The sequence below is a fragment of the Mya arenaria genome, chromosome 6 (genome assembly GCF_026914265.1).
Source record: "Mya arenaria isolate MELC-2E11 chromosome 6, ASM2691426v1".
In the NCBI taxonomy this organism is placed as follows: domain Eukaryota; kingdom Metazoa; phylum Mollusca; class Bivalvia; order Myida; family Myidae; genus Mya; species Mya arenaria.
Window position 1 is genome coordinate 7,163,467 of NC_069127.1, and position 21,115 is coordinate 7,184,581.

General features: G+C 38.4%; 1 protein-coding gene and 11 non-coding genes across 12 annotated transcripts; 11 read left to right on the forward strand and 1 right to left on the reverse strand.

The window, feature by feature from the left end:
• Positions 1–1,174: 1,174 nt before the first annotated feature.
• Positions 1,175–7,520, reverse strand: LOC128239008 (dehydrogenase/reductase SDR family member 6-like). The gene is made up of 9 exons (XM_052955415.1): positions 7,411–7,520; positions 6,929–7,008; positions 6,507–6,582; positions 6,037–6,133; positions 3,752–3,860; positions 3,435–3,495; positions 2,859–2,972; positions 1,767–1,918; positions 1,175–1,354 (listed from the first exon to the last, which is right to left on the reverse strand). Exons 2-9 carry the CDS (start codon positions 7,001–7,003, stop codon positions 1,301–1,303), a joined length of 738 nt encoding a protein of 245 aa, XP_052811375.1. The 5' UTR covers positions 7,004–7,008; positions 7,411–7,520; the 3' UTR covers positions 1,175–1,300.
• Positions 7,521–10,371: 2,851 nt separating this feature from the next.
• Trnaa-ugc (transfer RNA alanine (anticodon UGC)) lies at positions 10,372–10,443 on the forward strand. The gene has a single exon. It is a non-coding gene; the product is annotated as a tRNA-Ala (tRNA).
• Positions 10,444–11,306: 863 nt separating this feature from the next.
• On the forward strand, positions 11,307–11,378 carry Trnaa-ugc (transfer RNA alanine (anticodon UGC)). The gene has a single exon. It is a non-coding gene; the product is annotated as a tRNA-Ala (tRNA).
• Positions 11,379–13,105: 1,727 nt separating this feature from the next.
• Trnaa-cgc (transfer RNA alanine (anticodon CGC)) lies at positions 13,106–13,177 on the forward strand. Its single transcript has one exon. It is a non-coding gene; the product is annotated as a tRNA-Ala (tRNA).
• A 281-nt stretch (positions 13,178–13,458) lies between these two features.
• On the forward strand, positions 13,459–13,530 carry Trnaa-ugc (transfer RNA alanine (anticodon UGC)). The gene has a single exon. It is a non-coding gene; the product is annotated as a tRNA-Ala (tRNA).
• An 875-nt stretch (positions 13,531–14,405) lies between these two features.
• Positions 14,406–14,477, forward strand: Trnaa-ugc (transfer RNA alanine (anticodon UGC)). The gene has a single exon. It is a non-coding gene; the product is annotated as a tRNA-Ala (tRNA).
• Positions 14,478–16,203: 1,726 nt separating this feature from the next.
• Trnaa-cgc (transfer RNA alanine (anticodon CGC)) lies at positions 16,204–16,275 on the forward strand. The gene has a single exon. It is a non-coding gene; the product is annotated as a tRNA-Ala (tRNA).
• A 280-nt stretch (positions 16,276–16,555) lies between these two features.
• Positions 16,556–16,627, forward strand: Trnaa-ugc (transfer RNA alanine (anticodon UGC)). The gene has a single exon. It is a non-coding gene; the product is annotated as a tRNA-Ala (tRNA).
• An 874-nt stretch (positions 16,628–17,501) lies between these two features.
• Positions 17,502–17,573, forward strand: Trnaa-ugc (transfer RNA alanine (anticodon UGC)). Its single transcript has one exon. It is a non-coding gene; the product is annotated as a tRNA-Ala (tRNA).
• A 1,727-nt stretch (positions 17,574–19,300) lies between these two features.
• On the forward strand, positions 19,301–19,372 carry Trnaa-cgc (transfer RNA alanine (anticodon CGC)). Its single transcript has one exon. It is a non-coding gene; the product is annotated as a tRNA-Ala (tRNA).
• A 281-nt stretch (positions 19,373–19,653) lies between these two features.
• Positions 19,654–19,725, forward strand: Trnaa-ugc (transfer RNA alanine (anticodon UGC)). The gene has a single exon. It is a non-coding gene; the product is annotated as a tRNA-Ala (tRNA).
• Positions 19,726–20,599: 874 nt separating this feature from the next.
• Positions 20,600–20,671, forward strand: Trnaa-ugc (transfer RNA alanine (anticodon UGC)). Its single transcript has one exon. It is a non-coding gene; the product is annotated as a tRNA-Ala (tRNA).
• The last annotated feature ends 444 nt before the right edge of the window (positions 20,672–21,115 follow it).

Consider the following 21,115-nt stretch of genomic DNA (forward strand, 5'->3'; position numbering starts at 1 on the left):
TTATATGTATTTAACATTTTGTGGTAGTTTGTGCAAAAAGTAAGTTTTACCCCCAAAAGTATTCTCATTAAAAGGTGAACTTCGGAATATTTTTTACAATTTTGTTTAAAGATAGTACAGCGTTGAACAGAGGTAGAAGGGTGCTTTCGATGTGTTTACATCTGCAATAAAAACGGTGTGATGTATGTGATGCACCATAATGTTCACTTCCTGTTGAATCTGGCTGTGTTCAGACTCAAACCAGACACAATGATTCTAAACTGGTATTTCGTGAAATGGTACATAAGACAATAAACTAGGAACACGGTTTCCTTAGACGTACCTTGTTTTGTTGAAATTAAAAGATTGTGTGAATTCTGAATTGGGAGTCTCTGGTTTTAGTTTTTTTTGCTTATATATGAAATTATTTGAGGTCTTAAAACTTTTGTTTTATCTTACAGTCATTTGCTGAAGGACTAACAAACTAAACGATTTAAAAATATTATAACTTTTTTTAATGAAAAAAATGCCTTCTTTCACTTTGAACACAGGTTAGTTAATGCCAGGTAAATTTATCCCTTGGGTGTATCCTTAAGACTTGTTGGTCCTGGGTTCAGTTCTACAATATCACATACCTTGGTTGAACATACAATGGCGCAAACAATTTGACAGAAGTCAAATAATACTAAGATTATAATTAAATGTTATGTGCCCATCATTGACCATCATCGAAAATAGATTGCAGCTCTTTGAAGAAATGCTGTACAGATAAAGGAAGCAAGGCGCATTTCGTTTTAGAATCTGTGATTTCGTTGGTAGCAATATCCTAGTTACTAACCTATCTCAATTATTCACATTCACGAAGTACACAGGTCAATTTCAGAGTACATCAGTCGGATAATTATCCGTAAAGACTAGTGATGTTGACCAAGGGTCAATTTTTAAGTCAATGATGAGAGTATCGCAAGCAGCATAACGCATCATTTATTATAGTCAATTTTAGCCCAATGCCTTTCTACACATCTGCACAATGTCTCTGGATATGTGTCTAGAAATTTCTAAAATGGGTTTTAGCTTTGACCAAGGTTAATTTTGAGCGACTCCGCTGTCACTACTAATGACGACAACAAAGCTATACATGTAAATACATTAACTCTTCTTTTCGACAAAAAATGATAAATAAAAACAAAACACAATGTGTAATTACGTTTATTAGTTCTAGTTCATGAATGAAACACTTGATGGATCAAGAGAAATGTATGTCTCGGGCAATTTGCACTGTCGAGTCCCTAAAGAGAGCACCAGCGTGTAGCTAGGTTACCTACAGACTCCATCCACCGTCAATTACACACGCGTCGCCCGTGATGTACGAGGACTGAAACAAAGAAGGCAGTAACTTTTAACTATTTCATATATCAATATACAACAGACCGCACAGAGTTGAAGCGTATTCTCTCAGTCTGCTTAAGGGGTGGGGTTGAGAGAAGTCCAGTAGTATATTAGTCCACCTTTCACCCAAAAGGTCACGAGTTCGAGACCCACTTGAGACACGTTTTAACGGTATCTCAAAAAGGATCACTAGTATTGTTACTACACAGGAATTTGATTGAGAGGTAATTAATTCAACAACTATCAATTAATAGCTTTCTGTACGACCGAGCTAAAATTTGATATATTCAACTTTTAACTTTTTAATAACTTGTTTTCATTATTTCCTCTATCGTTTTATTGTCCAAATATTCCACAACTACATGTAGTCTATAACTGATTTGCATAACCAGGAATACCTCGTCAGAAGCGAGGAAGAGGATGAGATTGGCTACTTCCTGTGCAGTACAGAGGCGGCCCATCTTTTGTCTCGCCAGGAAGTCCTTGCGCGCCTCGCCTGGGTTAGGCTGCGCTTGGATACGTCCCTGAAGGGATGGGGTGTCCACAGTTCCTGAAATCAGGAGATCGATATAAAAGCAAAACTAAGTTATATCTGCGTCACTTCAACGTTCTCTTCGAACCGCTTCTCTTTCCTTCTTACGACAGGTAGCTTTCACTTTACAATGTACTCTGTGGCAAACATGGGCATACTGGGAACTTGCCACGACAAAGGCATACTAGGAACTTGCAACGACATTGGCATACTGGGAACTTGCCAACAACATGGTAATACTGGGAACGTTCAATCAACATGGACATATTGGGAACTTGCCACGACATGTGCATACTGGGAACTTGCCACGACATGGGCATACTGGGAACTTGCCACGACATGGGCATACTGGGAACTTGCCATCACCATGGGACTACTGGGAACGTTCAATCGACATGAGCATGCTGGGAACTTGCCAACAACATGGAAATACTGGGAACTTGCCATATCCATGGGACTACTGGGAACTTGCATTCAACATGGGAATACTGGGAACTTTCTATCAACATGGGACTACTGGGAACTTGCCATCACCATGGGAATACTGGGAGCTTGCGTTCAACATGGTAATACTGGGAACTTGCCATCAACATGGGAATACTGGGAACTTGCCATCAACATGGGAATACTGGGAACTTGCGTTCAACGTGGGAATACTGGGAACTTTCCATCAACATGGGAATACTGGGAACTTGCATTCAACGTGGGAATACTGGGAACTTTCCATCAATATGGGAATACTGGGAACTTGCCATCAACATGGTCATCCTAGGAACTTACAATCAACATGAGCATATTTGGAATTTGCCATGTTTCTTAAAAATTAGTTTCAAATGCCAATGTTTGACAAATGGTGATAGTCGTGCACGCAAACATATATTAGACCAAGGCACAGACGGTGCTGGAGGTGAGCGTCAAATACGCCGATCATATAATAATGAAACACTCCAACTGGTACCTGGACATATGCAGTTTGCCCGGATGTTGTTGGACACATAGTCGGCTGCGATCGCCTTCGTGAGTCCGATCACCGCCGCCTTCGTCGTTCCGTACACGCAACGGTTTGGCGCTCCTGTTGTAGATGGCATGGGTACATTACAAATACCCCATAGGTAGTATGTTATTACCCGTGAGAATCTATAATATTATAACAATTATCATAACATACTTAATATAACTAAATAAAAACCCATATGTGTGTGTTGTTTTTAGCGTGAATGTATATAATTTATTGTTGGCAGTTAATTGTTGTTTATGCCTCATTACACTTCTGTTCTGTTCTGTATTCTTACTGTATACATTTTATTTTAGAGGAATGAAATATTCATCAGGCATAAGGGTTAGAGCACTTAATCAGGACATGACATGGTATAGTAGTGTGGTAAATAAAGTCTTATTGAACAGGGAAAAAAATGTTTTCGCGTCTGCAGCGGCTTATAAATACGCCCATAACATTAACCTGCTGAAGTTGAACACTATGCATTGTAAGACGAGTTTAATAACTATATAGATTTGTTTCGTGGACAATGTATACCTTTGATGCTGGATGCTACTGAAGACATGTTGACAATTGTCCCGCCGTTCTGTTCAATCATCTTATAGAAAGGGAAAATGAAATAAAATAGGTACGTGTGCGGTTATTTAAATTGATACACAAGAGGTAGAAGTGTAGAAATTTAATTTCTGTTTTGTTTTTTTCAGAATTTATTCGTTTATAATTTAATTTATTGGTAAGCATGCAGGCTTCGAATCTGAGTCGTAATACTATTCATGTATGTATAGAACAAGCGTACGGTTACAACATAATTCATATTTGTACTTCGTTGTATTCGTTGTATGGATGTGTCTTACCTTGGGTAGAATGGCGCGGCACATGCGGTACATGCTCTTCACGTTCAGGTCAAATGAGAAATCCCAGTCCTTCTCCTCCGTGTCCAGTATCGTCCCGTGGAACACAAACCTGTCACGGAACACGAAGACAATGTCAAGTTTTGAATTATGTCTGAACTTTGAGGGACAAAGGGCCGAATTCAGACCAACCACTCTCACTCACACTCAATGAGTTAATCCTCTGTTATCACATAACGTTCCAGATATTTTCGAGTGAAAAGTATATCCGTATTCACAGGTGTGAGTGAGACTCAAGTGTTTTGCGTGAGTGGGACATTTGTGGGAGCTCGGCTAGATCACTTGAACAGCCCTCGAGGATTGGTTGTGAATACGAATTGAATGAGTGTGAGGGATAAATGTACATGACAAGTAGAAAAGGTGAAATATTTCAGATTTTGGAACAAATAAGGGACATCCTCGTTCCCAGAACATATTTAAGAGACCGGGATGATCTATTGAAGTACGTGTGCTTCCAAAAACGTTGCCTTCTATAAAAATCAAATTTTCAAAAAGATGCGCCATTCATATATTTGTTTTGTTTCGTAATGATCTTGAACGCCCAGCAAAGTTGATGGTTGCGTTTCATCGATGGCTGCAAGAACATGCAGCTAAATGTACGCGAAGTTAGCAGCCTCGCGGCATGAAGATAGCGGCCTAGCGGCGTGAACTTGGCGGACTAGCGGCCTGAATTGGTTCTATATTTTCAAAGTTATTGCTCATACGTTTAATTGGGAAATATCAATGTTTTTAATTCGTACATAATCATAGCAGTCTTAAATTGTTTTTCACAACAAAGCATGTTTATATGAGTTTTCCTCTAAAACAATGCTAGAATAATGTTTTCCTATGCAACATTTATCACGCTGGAGCGATTTTTGTTTAAAAAGTCGATCAAGCATGCCAGCGGCCTAGTGGCGTGAAGTTAGCGGCCTAGTGACCTACAATTCCCAATAACTCAATCCAGCAGCCCCCCAAAAGGGGGAAATGCTATTAGTCGCTAAAGGGTGTGGATTTATGAATATAACATTTAATTTATCATTGTTTAGAAAAAGAACTCACATTAAATGCTTTGAGATAGGCAACAATTTTAGGCCGCTAGGCACTTGAGGCAGCTAGGCCGCAAGGCCGCTAACTATATGCCGCTATGCCGCTAGACTGGTTTTACACGGTTTTACGCAATGTTCATGTTCATTTCAAAGCGTGGTCAGAGAATTTATATGTATTTTCCAGCCTATATTCAGTTGGATCATCATCATCATCATCATCATCATCATCATCATCATCATCATCATCATCATCATCACCACCAACATCACCATCATCATTACTTCTTCTTCTTCTTCTTCTTCTTCTTCTTCTTCTTCTTCTTCTTCTTCTTCTTCTTCCTTCTTCTTCTTCTTCTTCTTCTTCTTCTTCTTCTTCTTCTTCTTCTTCTTCTTCTTCTTCTTCTTCTTCTTCTTCTTCTTATCGTCATCTTTATCCAATTTCCCCTATATTTCTGAAGTTGTTTTTCACTCCGAAGTGTAATTTTCCAATAAGAGGTAGATTCATTCGTTAATTTTATCCATGTGCTATTTTTAATTAAGTGTTTTCAACTTTCATATCTTTTTCAAACGTCAAAGACCGCTTTATGCAGACTACAAAAGCAGGATTATATACCAATGCATATTTAAATCATGTGATACAATGGAAAACGTCTACATATTTAAAACAATAACAAAAAAACAACAACATGCATTTAAACGCATTATGCAACAGTTTTTTACAATTTTATTTTTATTAACCAAATGTTTTAAAATGTTAAGTTTCAGAATAACAATTATTGTCATTTGTTTGTCGCCATACCTACCAATAAGGTACTCAAATCGCAAATAAACTTACGTTTACTGTAAACATCGCCATAGTCAAACAGATAATCCGCTATGAAAACATACATGTATTTGTACTGTATTGGTCACTTGACGAAGTGGAGTGTTAGCGAGGCGTGTGAATACGAACAGATCACTTGAGTGTCACTCCCCTTATTTCACTCAAGTGATCACTTGAGTGTCCCTTACGGGAATGTGGTTGGAGTGTGAGTGAGAGTGGATGTTCTGAATTCGGCCCTTAGACCCACTCCCCCCCCCAACAAATTGTTTGCATAGGTGTCTGTCATTCCTAATACAAACCACCAACAAACCGACAATATGCGATACCTTATTTTAACTAGTATTTCAGTTAACTATCCAGAAGTATTTCAATATTACCCGGCACAGTTGAAAAGGACATCTACTCGTGGGATGGAGGCTGCAAATGCGTTCACGGCGTCAGAGTCCATGACGTCCAGCTTCCGGCAGTCGACTCCTGGAAAGCACACAGCCGTCTTTTTTAACTTCCCAAGAAATAATTTATTGTGATTTATGTGTCCATTTCTCTCTCAACGAAGAGATCATGAGTGCCAGCCCCAACGGGACACATACTCATTGTTTTAAAAATGGACCACGGTTTCTACTGTGAGACTATTTACATGATATACGTCGCATTGAAGCTGAATGAAATAAATGAGTAAAACTCATTATAATAAAAAAACTTAAGAGAACAAGAGCGTTGCTTTAATGGATTCCATTCGGGCAAAGTAATGATTATGTTTTTGCTTGGCATATGTGGAATGCGCTATTGTTATGATAGCACTTGTTTAAGGATGGTAGATGTATTGTACCTGAATGCGTATGCATACCTAGACTCTCTAACTCCTTCAGTTTGTCTGTCTGTATGTCACTGGCGATCACATTGGCACCTTCTCGAACAAATGTCTGTAAAAAGGCGTCTGCGATCAGCATTTGAGTAATTTGGTCAGTTGACTTTGTTGGTGAGAACAATTTAAACATTGTGTGCTTGTCATAATTTATGCATTTGATATCAGATTCACTTGCACTGTATGAACAGTAACACAAATACAAGTATATAACAGCTCAAATGGCATGGCGTGGCAGTAAATTTACATGCACCCGATGATAAAAAATATCAACTTCAATCTCTTTAAATGTAAGAACAACAGTTCCTGAATCTATTTTGGGATCCAATCTATACTTTGTCTTCGTGTACATAACCCTCATAGTGACTGTGTAAGCGACAGCTCCCGGAAGCTGAGCGGCCTACCTCTGCGGCTGCACGGCCGATGCCCTGGGCGGCCGCCGTCAACACCACAACCTTGCCTTCCATTCGACCTGGCATCTTCTCTAGAACAAGCACGACCACGGATATATTTAAATCGCTCAACTGCTATGTTATATTGTCGATGATTTTATACATGTGTAATGTAATGTTCCAATCAGTTAATGAGCTTATAAATGTTGTGTGCGTTCAGTATTTATTAGTAATCTTATTTATTTTTAAGTAAATGTTAATGCTTTCATTGACTTATTTGTTGCTTCTGGAAACGAAATATCTTCTAAGGTTCGATTTCATTAAAGAAAAATATTTAAACAACGACCACAGGTACATGCACAAAAAACGGAAAAGAAAATACACACAACAAAAACGTGATTTACTGAAATGTAATTTATGAATGCATATGCATAATATATTTCTAAGCTGTGAAGAAATACTAAGTATTGAAAACAAAGAATAAAAATAAGTACCTGTTTGAATATGCCTTTATATGTTCAACTTAAGAAAGACTGGTATTGTGATCCCTTATAACTTTAGTTATGCTCGTGTTCTATCTAGACAACTTACGATGATAATTCAGTTACCACTTACTTTGTGAACGGCATCTTTAGAAGGACCAGTCTAACCCTGATAAGAATACGGGACATGAGTACTGGACTCAATAGCATACATCCATAATATATTAAAAGGTCAACAGCTGTTTAATTCCATGCACGTCTCACGTTGGTAGCCATACATTTGGGTTGTAACAGTATAGTGTACATCACTACTGCAGAATTCAATGTCAAGCACATCACTTATTAATCGGCCCTTTTTTACAGGTAATTTTTTCGAATGTCAGTTGGAGATACATCAACTGGAGCCCTTTACAGCCTGTTTGCTCGATCGCTTTCAAATTGCACTATAGCAGTTGTATCATCATGCGCATGACACCATACTAGTACTCAGCAAATTTGTAAACATTTAAACTCATTGCAGACTTCAAGCCCGGACATGTCCAGGAAACAAAGAGTATTCCGTTCCCAATCGTGTTGACAGCGTACACTGGGCCGGACTGACGGGATGTGACCCACGGGACCGGCAATGGCAGATGGACACTCGATGAAGTGTTTGCCGGAGCTGGCATGGATCTAAACATATCCCACATTGTATCGCGTTGGTGGAGTGGTACACACGTTCCCGCCCGAACCAGCGGGAAAACTGCACGGACTGAAAGCAAATGTACAAAGTAAATATGTAAAAACTATCCTCTGTCCTTTCTACATACATAGTGCGGGTTACTGCGACTGTGCTTAAAATAATGGTGTTGTTTTGATTTTCAATCCATTATCAATATGTAAATATTGTTATTTATTATAAGCGTGTACCAGGTAATGAGCTGCATACATTTTACAGTAAACCATTAAGTCAGTAATATGTTTACACAGAAGTCGACGGCGAAACAGTCTCTGTTCATTTATCAACCCGTTTGCACATTCAATCCGTAGGCATCATCAACCCGTAATCAACCCGTAGGCATCATCAATCCGTAGGCATCATCAACCCGTAATCAACCCGTAGGCATCATCAATCCGTAGGCATCATCAACCCGTAATCAACCCGTAGGCATCATCAACCCGTAATCAACCCGTAGGCATCATCAATCCGTAATCAACCCGTAGGCATCATCAATCCGTAGGCATCATCAACCCGTAGGCATCATCAACCCGTAGGCATCATCAACCCGTAATCAACCCGTAGGCATCATCAACCCGTAATCAACCCGTAGGCATCATCAATCCGTAGGCATCATCGACCCGTAATCAACCCGTAGGCATCATCAATCCGTAATCAACCCGTAGGCATCATCAATCCGTATTCAACCCGTAGGCATCATCAACCCGTAGGCATCATCAACCCGTAGGCATCATCAACCCGTATTCACCATCAACCTGTAGGCATCACCAACCCGTTAGCATCATCAACCCGTAGGCATCATCAACCCGTTAGCATCATCAACCCGTTGGCATCATCAATCCGTATGCATCATCAACCCGTTGGCATCATCAACCTGTAGGCATCATCAACCCCATCACCAACCCGTTGGCATCATCAACCCGTAATCAACCCGTATGCATCATCAACACGTATGCATCAAACCCGTAGGCATCATCAACCCGTAGGCACCATCACCCCGTTGGCATCGTCAACCCGTTAACATCATCAACCTGCATGCATCATCAACCCGTAGGCATCATCAACTCGTAGGCATCATCAACCCGTATGCATCATCAACCCGTATTCATCATCAACCCGTATGCATCATCAACCCGTTGGCATCATCAACCCGTAATCAACCCGTAGGCATCATCAACCCGTAATCAACCCGTATGCATCATCAACCCGTTAGCATCATCAACCCGTAGGCATCATCAACCCGTAGGCATCATCAACCCGTAGGCATCATCAACCCGTAGGCATCATCAACCCCATCACCAACCCGTTGGCATCATCAACCCGTAGGCATCATCAACCTGTATGCATCATCAACCCGTAGGCATCATCAACCCGTAGGCATCATCAACCCGTAGGCATCATCAACCCCATCACCAACCCGTTGGCATCATCAACCCGTAGGCATCATCAACCTGTATGCATCATCAACCTGTTGGATCATCAACCCGTAGGCATCATCAACCCGTAGGCATCATCAACCCGTTAGCATCATCAACCCGTAGGCATCATCAACCCCATCACCAACCCGTTGGCATCATCAACCCGTAGGCATCATCAACCTGTATGCATCATCAACCCGTATGCATCAGCAACCCTGAATCTCGTATGCAAAAGGCATGATGGCAATATAAATTCATGTCTCAGTCATATATTTGTCATGGTTTGTAGGTTTCTAACAAATCGTTATGGAAGCTTTGTCGCGTCACACACGTTGGTCAGGCTTATAAGCCATGCTTCCTTAAGGCCAAGGTCACAATTGTTTTTAGCCCTATTAATATAAAAGTGAAAAATACTGGTATAAATGTTGTAACCCGTTTTTGGTATGTAAATAAAAAAAAAGAGTTTGCACTGTTCCTTATATGTGTTTAAACATGTTCACCAATAAAGCTCTATATTTTTATTATGCATGTACAACTGTTTCACATTTCAAATATGTGCGGCACGTTTCGTCTTTTAAACTGTGCATAGAAGCACAGGTTTGAAAGGGCAACGGTAAGATTTGTCTTACACCGTACGGTGCATGATAGTCTAAATTACGAAAACGAAAGTAGCACTGTCGAGTATTTCCGCAATTTTGCTCCAGCACGTGGCGGGTTCAAGCATTTTCGTACTTTCGCAACAAATTAGTGCAATTACGAAATGGCAAAAATCAACCACCATATGAATCTCAGTGGTACGCTATTCTAGCTGGTTATGGAGTCTTTCTAGATTATTAAGGGCATGTAGCTCAGTGGTAGAGCGCTCGCTTTGCATGTGAGAGGCCACGGGTTCAATCCCCGGCATCTCCACATGTTGTCGCCTATTGTCGTATTATTACATTATCATCATGATTTCCCCCGCCATCATCATCACCAACATCATAATAATACCAATCACAGTCATAATTGAATAAATGGGGTTTTCTTTAAGCAAATAAGTATAAAGTGAAGATATCACGTATTATGCTTGCTGTAATATTTGAGTTTTGGTTCAATGAAACAAACTTTTGCACTGTTCCTTAAATGATGTGTGACTGACACTCTTAAAATAATTTAGCAATATTAGTGTTTAGAAATGAATGCTTAAGTTTTGAAGTATATATAGTGTTACATGCAATATTGGATTACATGTACTACAATTACAGTATTTGTTTATAATGTCAATAACAATACAAACTCAATTACATATTTTTGCACATTTTCTCGAGGAAAGAAATTAATATGGTGGCCAATTTCTTCCATTTACACATTAACACGAAGGAAATGTGGAAATACAATAAAGAAGAAAGAGCCATCATATGAAATACCGCCCCGCCGCTCAGTGCATCCGCATTGACGCATTTTTACCTCCCACTAGGCATGCTTCTGTTGGAAATGGTTTTTACATGTCCACTCATACACTCGGACATTTAATTAAAAAAAATGCATGTGCAAGTGTTTCACACATTATATATTTAATGTACGTTTCGTCTTTAAAACTGTACAAACATGCACAGGTTTGAAAATGCAACGGAAAGATGTGTCCTTTACACCGTCTTGCGTATGGAAGACGAAAGCATTTTCGCCCTTTCGCAACAAATATGTGAAAACAGGAAATGGTAGAAATCAACCACCAGATCAATCTCAGTTATACGCGATAGTAGCTTCTTTATGGAGTCTTTCAAGAATGGTAAGGGGATGTAGCTCAGTGGTAGAGCGCTCGCTTTGCATGTGAGAGGCCCCGGGTTCAATCCCCGGCATCTCCATATTTTGGCGCATGTTGTCGATATTATTCTCATAAATATTTCCCCCGCCATCATCGTCACCGACATCACATAGTCATTCAAATCACTGTCATAATTGTATAAATTTGTACTGCTTTCAGAACATATGTACTGAAGAATACTTGTATGTTGCTTGTTATTTTTTTCTTAGTTGGTCCCTAAAACCAACATTTGCACCGTTCCTTGAATATGTGACAGACACTTTTGAAACCATTTAGTAACATTTGCTTTTTAAAAAATCAGAGTTTTGACGTCTGTGTTACGTTAAGTGCAATATTGGATACATACAATTACATTTCTATGAAAAACAAGATTTGTTTATATACACCCACATAGATAAGATGTGCATTTTCTCGAGATAGAGATTGATGTGGTTTCTAATAGCTGCCATTTCCTACAAACACGGCGAAAATGAAAAAAAAATACAGAATTTTATAAATGACCCATCATATGAAATACCGCCCCGCCACTTGGTTCATTTGCACTGTCGCATTTTCACCTTTCGCTGCCAATTGGTGCATTTTCACCTTTCGCTCGCCACTAATGGTGCATTTTCACCTTTCGCTCGCCACTTGGCGCATTTTCACTCTCCGTTAGGCATGTGCATGTCCGAAAGGGTTTACACATGTCCACCAATACAGCCATTTAATTCAATAAATGCATGTGCATGTTTTTTTCACATGATATAATGTATGTGCGGTGCGTTTCGTCGTCTAAACTGTACATACATGCACAGGTTCAAAAATGTAGTGGTATAATTTGTTTTAACATTGTGTTGAACGTGGAAGGCGAAAATACAAAAACAAATGGAGCACTCTCGTGTTTTTGCCTTTTCGCTCTATGTAACCACGTTGCGGGTTCACGTAGTTTTTCGCATAAATATTCAAGCATTTTTCGCTCCTTCGCAACAAATATGTGAAAACACGAAATGGCAGAAATCAATCACCATATGAATCTAAGTGATACGCGATGCTTGCTTGTTATGGAGTCGAAAGTTGTAAGTTTAACTGAATCATACACATACTTACAATCAAATCAAACAAAAACAACAAATGGGTTGGGCTACAAGTTATTACAACATTAGTTTCAGCAATTCCCAGGCGTCAATATAGCGTCAATGTCGTTTAAAATCTATAATTAAACGTAACTTGAAAAAGGAGAAAAATGCTAAGTTATTTTATTTTGGAAAAAAACACAATTACTTGCCACCAAAGGCGAAAAAAAATAACACGATGTGAACATCCCAGACCATTTATTTCGTGAGTGAGGGTGAGATTAAATAAAACGTTTGGTTAACAAAAAGGATGATCACGAAGAAAAGTTGTATGCATATGTGAATTAAGGTTGCTCCAAACTTCTCTAATTCAAGTTTGGTGGCTATTAAAAAGTCTGTCCCCGACAAGATAATATTTCGGAACAATTGAGCCTTTGTATATACCCTTTCACGTGTCTTAAATTCGCCAAGCGTGTTACTGTTACGGACGTTAACATCAAGCCGGTTCCACAAATCTATGGAAGATGGGATTGTTGATTTTGACTAAATACTTAAACGGCTAGGTATGGTTACATATTGATGTCTGTTTCGAAGCGAATAATTGGTTGTTTGTACATTTGTCTGTGGTATTTGATCACGAACATACTGTGGCAAGCTATCGATATTTTAACGAAATATGAAAAATAATTTTTGCTTTTCCCTGAGCAAATTGTAAGGGGATGTAGCTCAGTGGTAGAGCGCTCGCTTCGCATGTGAGAGGCCCCGGGTTCAATCCCCGGCATCTCCACATTTTGTGACCTGATGTATAGTTGTAAACTTCATCAGAAGTATTTCCTTCCTGTCGATATCGTCACCAACAGCATAATCATTCTCATAACAGTCATCAATAATACGAAAGAATACAAATATAATGCTTGCTTGATGTTGTGTTTTTGGTATGTAAATAAAAAAAAAAGTTTGCACTTTCGCAACAAATTAGTGCAATTACGAAATGGCAAAAATCAACCACCATATGAATCTCAGTGGTACGCTATTCTAGCTGGTTATGGAGTCTTTCTAGATTATTAAGGGCATGTAGCTCAGTGGTAGAGCGCTCGCTTTGCATGTGAGAGGCCCCGGGTTCAATCCCCGGCATCTCCACATGATGTCGCCTATTGTCGTATTATTACATTATCATCATGATTTTCCCCCGCCATCATCATCACCAACATCATAATAATACCAATCACAGTCATAATTGAATAAATGGGGTTTTCTTTAAGCAAATAAGTATAAAGTGAGGATATCACGAATTATGCTTGCTGTAATATTTGAGTTTTGGTTCAATTAAACAAACTTTTGCACAGTTCCTTAAATGATGTGTGACTGACACTCTTAAAATAATTTAGCAATATTGGTGTTTAGAAATGAGTGCTTAAGTTTTGAAGTATATATAGTGTTACATGCAATATTGGATTACATGTACTACAATTACAGTATTTGTTTATAACGTCAATAACAATACATTTGATCATACAAACTCAATTACATATTTTTGCACATTTTCTCGAGGAAAGAAAATAATATGGTGGCCAATTTCTTCCATTTACACATTAACACGAAGGAAATGTGGAAAAACAATAAAGAAGAAAGAGCCATCATATGAAATACCGCCCTGCCGCTCAGTGCATCCGCATTGACGCATTTTTACCTCCCACTAGGCATGCTTCTGTTGGAAATGGTTTTTACATGTCCACTCATACACTCGGACATTTAATTAAAAAAATGCATGTGCAAGTGTTTCACACATTATATATTTAATGTACGTTTCGTCTTTAAAACTGTACAAACATGCACAGGTTTGAAAATGCAACGGAATGATGTGTCCTTTACACCGTCTTGCGTATGGAAGACGAAAGCATTTTCGCCCTTTCGCAACGAATATGTGAAAACAGGAAATGGTAGAAATCAACCACCAGATCAATCTCAGTTATACGCGATAGTAGCTTCTTTATGGAGTCTTTCAAGAATGATAAGGGGATGTAGCTCAGTGGTAGAGCGCTCGCTTTGCATGTGAGAGGCCCCGGGTTCAATCCCCGGCATCTCCATATTTTGGCGCATGTTGTCGATATTATTCTCATAAATATTTCCCCCGCCATCATCGTCACTGACATCACATAGTCATTCAAATCACTGTCATAATTGTATAAATTTGTACTGCTTTCAGAACATATGTACTGAAGAATACTTGTATGTTGCTTGTAATTTTTTTCTTAGTTGGTCCCTAAAACCAACATTTGCACCGTTCCTTGAATATGTGACAGACACTTTTGAAACCATTTAGTAACATTTGCTTTTTAAAAAATCAGAGTTTTGACGTCTGTGTTACGTTAAGTGCAATATTGGATACATACAATTACATTTCTATGAAAAACAAGATTTGTTTATATACACCCACATAGATAAGATGTGCATTTTCTCGAGATAGAGATTGATGTGGTTTCTAATAGCTGCCATTTCCTACAAACACGGTGAAAATGAAAAAAAATACAGAATTTTATAAATGACCCATCATATGAAATACCGCCCCGCCACTTGGTTCATTTGCACTGTCGCACTTTCACCTTTCGCTGCCAATTGGTGCATTTTCACCTTTCGCTCGCCACTAATGGTGCATTTTCACCTTTCGCTCGCCACTTGGCGCATTTTCACTCTCCGTTAGGCATGTGCATGTCCGAAAGGGTTTACACATGTCCACCAATACAGCCATTTAATTCAATAAATGCATGTGCATGTTTTTTTCACATGATATAATGTATGTGCGGTGCGTTTCGTCGTCTAAACTGTACATACATGCACAGGTTCAAAAATGTAGTGGTATAATTTGTTTTAACATTGTGTTGAACGTGGAAGGCGAAAATACAAAAACAAATGGAGCACTCTCGTGTTTTTGCCTTTTCGCTCTATGTAACCACGTTGCGGGTTCACGTAGTTTTTCGCATAAATATTCAAGCATTTTTCGCCCCTTCGCATCAAATATGTGAAAACACGAAATGGCAGAAATCAATCACCATATGAATCTAAGTGATACGCGATGCTTGCTTGTTATGGAGTCGAAAGTTGTAAGTTTAACTGAATTATACACATACTTACAATCAAATCAAACAAAAACAACAAATGGGTTGGGCTACAAGTTATTACAACATTAGTTTCAGCAATTCCCAGGCGTCAATATAGCGTCAATGTCGTTTAAATCTATAATTAAACGTAACTTGAAAAAGGAGAAAAATGCTAAGTTATTTTATTTTTGGAAAAAAACACAATTACTTGCCACCAAAGGCGAAAAAAAATAACACGATGTGAACATCCCAGACCATTTATATCGTGAGTGAGGGTTAGATTAAATAAAACGTTTGGTTAACAAAAAGGATGATCACGAAGAAAAGTTGTATGCAGATGTGAATTAAGGTTGCTCCAAACTTCTCTAATTCAAGTTTGGTGGCTATTAAAAAGTCTGTCCCCGACAAGATAATATTTCGGAACAATTGAGCCTTTGTATATACCCTTTCACGTGTCTTAAATTCGCCAAGCGTGTTACTGTTACGGACGTTAACATCAAGCCGGTTCCACAAATCTATGGAAGATGGGATTGTTGATTTTGACTAAATACTTAAACGGCTAGGTATGGTTACATATTGATGTCTGTTTCGAAGCGAATAATTGGTTGTTTGTACATTTGTCTGTGGTATTTGATCACGAACATACTGTGGCAAGCTATCGATATTTTAACGAAATATGAAAAATAATTTTTGCTTTTCCCTGAGCAAATTGTAAGGGGATGTAGCTCAGTGGTAGAGCGCTCGCTTCGCATGTGAGAGGCCCCGGGTTCAATCCCCGGCATCTCCACATTTTGTGACCTGATGTATAGTTGTAAACTTCATCAGAAGTATTTCCTTCCTGCCGATATCGTCACCAACAGCATAATCATTCTCATAACAGTCATCAATAATACGAAAGAATACAAATATAATGCTTGCTTGATGTTGTGTTTTTGGTATGTAAATAAAAAAAAAGTTTGCACTTTCGCAACAAATTAGTGCAATTACGAAATGGCAAAAATCAACCACCATATGAATCTCAGTGGTACGCTATTCTAGCTGGTTATGGAGTCTTTCTAGATTATTAAGGGCATGTAGCTCAGTGGTAGAGCGCTCGCTTTGCATGTGAGAGGCCCCGGGTTCAATCCCCGGCATCTCCACATGATGTCGCCTATTGTCGTATTATTACATTATCATCATGATTTTCCCCCGCCATCATCATCACCAACATCATAATAATACCAATCACAGTCATAATTGAATAACTGGGTTTTCTTTAAGCAAATAAGTATAAAGTGAGGATATCACGTATTATGCTTGCTGTAATATTTGAGTTTTGGTTCAATTAAACAAACTTTTGCACAGTTCCTTAAATGATGTGTGACTGACACTCTTAAAATAATTTAGCAATATTGGTGTTTAGAAATGAATGCTTAAGTTTTGAAGTATATATAGTGTTACATGCAATATTGGATTACATGTACTACAATTACAGTATTTGTTTATAACGTCAATAACAATACATTTGATCATACAAACTCAATTACATATTTTTGCACATTTTCTCGAGGAAAGAAATTAATATGGTGGCCAATTTCTTCCATTTACACATTAACACGAAGGAAATGTGGAAAAACAATAAAGAAGAAAGAGCCATCATATGAAATACCGCCCCGCCGCTCAGTGCATCCGCATTGACGCATTTTTACCTCCCACTAGGCATGCTTCTGTTGGAAATGGTTTTTACATGTCCACTCATACACTCGGACATTTAATTAAAAAAATGCATGTGCAAGTGTTTCACACATTATATATTTAATGTACGTTTCGTCTTTAAAACTGTACAAACATGCACAGGTTTGAAAATGCAACGGAAAGATGTGTCCTTTACACCGTCTTGCGTATGGAAGACGAAAGCATTTTCACCCTTTCGCAACAAATTTGTGAAAACAGGAAATGGTAGAAATCAACCACCAGATCAATCTCAGTTATACGCGATAGTAGCTTCTTTATGGAGTCTTTCAAGAATGGTAAGGGGATGTAGCTCAGTGGTAGAGCGCTCGCTTTGCATGTGAGAGGCCCCGGGTTCAATCCCCGGCATCTCCATATTTTGGCGCATGTTGTCGATATTATTCTCATAAATATTTCCCCCGCCATCATCGTCACCGACATCACATAGTCATTCAAATCACTGTCATAATTGTATAAATTTGTACTGCTTTCAGAACATATGTACTGAAGAATACTTGTATGTTGCTTGTTATTTTTTTCTTAGTTGGTCCCTAAAACCAACATTTGCACCGTTCCTTGAATATGTGACAGACACTTTTGAAACCATTTAGTAACATTTGCTTTTTAAAAAATCAGAGTTTTGACGTCTGTGTTACGTTAAGTGCAATATTGGATACATACAATTACATTTCTATGAAAAACAAGATTTGTTTATATACACCCACATAGATAAGATGTGCATTTTCTCGAGATAGAGATTGATGTGGTTTCTAATAGCTGCCATTTCCTACAAACACGGCGAAAATGAAAAAAAAATACAGAATTTTATAAATGACCCATCATATGAAATACCGCCCCGCCACTTGGTTCATTTGCACTGTCGCATTTTCACCTTTCGCTGCCAATTGGTGCATTTTCACCTTTCGCTCGCCACTAATGGTGCATTTTCACCTTTCGCTCGCCACTTGGCGCATTTTCACTCTCCGTTAGGCATGTGCATGTCCGAAAGGGTTTACACATGTCCACCAATACAGCCATTTAATTCAATAAATGCATGTGCATGTTTTTTTCACATGATATAATGTATGTGCGGTGCGTTTCGTCGTCTAAACTGTACATACATGCACAGGTTCAAAAATGCAGTGGTATATTTTGTTTTAACATTGTGTTGAACGTGGAAGGCGAAAATACAAAAACAAATGGAGCACTCTCGTGTTTTTGCCTTTTCGCTCTATGTAACCACGTTGCGGGTTCACGTAGTTTTTCGCATAAATATTCAAGCATTTTTCGCTCCTTCGCAACAAATATGTGAAAACACGAAATGGCAGAAATCAATCACCATATGAATCTAAGTGATACGCGATGCTTGCTTGTTATGGAGTCGAAAGTTGTAAGTTTAACTGAATCATACACATACTTACAATCAAATCAAACAAAAATAACAAATGGGTTGGGCTACAAGTTATTACAACATTAGTTTCAGCAATTCCCAGGCGTCAATATAGCGTCAATGTCGTTTAAAATCTATAATTAAACGTAACTTGAAAAAGGAGAAAAATGCTAAGTTATTTTATTTTGGAAAAAAACACAATTACTTGCCACCAAAGGCGAAAAAAAATAACACGATGTGAACATCCCAGACCATTTATTTCGTGAGTGAGGGTGAGATTAAATAAAACGTTTGGTTAACAAAAAGGATGATCACGAAGAAAAGTTGTATTCAGATGTGAATTAAGGTTGCTCCAAACTTCTCTAATTCAAGTTTGGTGGCTATTAAAAAGTCTGTCCCCGACAAGATAATATTTCGGAACAATTGAGCCTTTGTATATACCCTTTCACGTGTCTTAAATTCGCCAAGCGTGTTACTGTTACGGACGTTAACATCAAGCCGGTTCCACAAATCTATGGAAGATGGGATTGTTGATTTTGACTAAATACTTAAACGGCTAGGTATGGTTACATATTGATGTCTGTTTCGAAGCGAATAATTGGTTGTTTGTACATTTGTCTGTGGTATTTGATCACGAACATACTGTGGCAAGCTATCGATATTTTAACGAAATATGAAAAATAATTTTTGCTTTTCCCTGAGCAAATTGTAAGGGGATGTAGCTCAGTGGTAGAGCGCTCGCTTCGCATGTGAGAGGCCCCGGGTTCAATCCCCGGCATCTCCACATTTTGTGACCTGATGTATAGTTGTAAACTTCATCAGAAGTATTTCCTTCCTGTCGATATCGTCACCAACAGCATAATCATTCTCATAACAGTCATCAATAATACGAAAGAATACAAATATAATGCTTGCTTGATGTTGTGTTTTTGGTATGTAAATAAAAAAAAAAGTTTGCACTTTCGCAACAAATTAGTGCAATTACGAAATGGCAAAAATCAACCACCATATGAATCTCAGTGGTACGCTATTCTAGCTGGTTATGGAGTCTTTCTAGATTATTAAGGGCATGTAGCTCAATGGTAGAGCGCTCGCTTTGCATGTGAGAGGCCCCGGGTTCAATCCCCGGCATCTCCACATGATGTCGCCTATTGTCGTATTATTACATTATCATCATGATTTTCCCCCGCCATCATCATCACCAACATCATAATAATACCAATCACAGTCATAATTGAATAACTGGGTTTTCTTTAAGCAAATAAGTATAAAGTGAGGATATCACGTATTATGCTTGCTGTAATATTTGAGTTTTGGTTCAATTAAACAAACTTTTGCACAGTTCCTTAAATGATGTGTGACTGACACTCTTAAAATAATTTAGCAATATTGGTGTTTAGAAATGAATGCTTAAGTTTTGAAGTATATATAGTGTTACATGCAATATTGGATTACATGTACTACAATTACAGTATTTGTTTATAACGTCAATAACAATACATTTGATCATACAAACTCAATTACATATTTTTGCACATTTTCTCGAGGAAAGAAATTAATATGGTGGCCAATTTCTTCCATTTACACATTAACACGAAGGAAATGTGGAAAAACAATAAAGAAGAAAGAGCCATCATATGAAATACCGCCCCGCCGCTCAGTGCATCCGCATTGACGCATTTTTACCTCCCACTAGGCATGCTTCTGTTGGAAATGGTTTTTACATGTCCACTCATACACTCGGACATTTAATTAAAAAAATGCATGTGCAAGTGTTTCACACATTATATATTTAATGTACGTTTCGTCTTTAAAACTGTACAAACATGCACAGGTTTGAAAATGCAACGGAAAGATGTGTCCTTTACACCGTCTTGCGTATGGAAGACGAAAGCATTTTCACCCTTTCGCAACAAATTTGTGAAAACAGGAAATGGTAGAAATCAACCACCAGATCAATCTCAGTTATACGCGATAGTAGCTTCTTTATGGAGTCTTTCAAGAATGGTAAGGGGATGTAGCTCAGTGGTAGAGCGCTCGCTTTGCATGTGAGAGGCCCCGGGTTCAATCCCCGGCATCTCCATATTTTGGCGCATGTTGTCGATATTATTCTCATAAATATTTCCCCCGCCATCATCGTCACCGACATCACATAGTCATTCAAATCACTGTCATAATTGTATAAATTTGTACTGCTTTCAGAACATATGTACTGAAGAATACTTGTATGTTGCTTGTTATTTTTTTCTTAGTTGGTCCCTAAAACCAACATTTGCACCGTTCCTTGAATATGTGACAGACACTTTTGAAACCATTTAGTAACATTTGCTTTTTAAAAAATCAGAGTTTTGACGTCTGTGTTACGTTAAGTGCAATATTGGATACATACAATTACATTTCTATGAAAAACAAGATTTGTTTATATACACCCACATAGATAAGATGTGCATTTTCTCGAGATAGAGATTGATGTGGTTTCTAATAGCTGCCATTTCCTACAAACACGGCGAAAATGAAAAAAAAATAC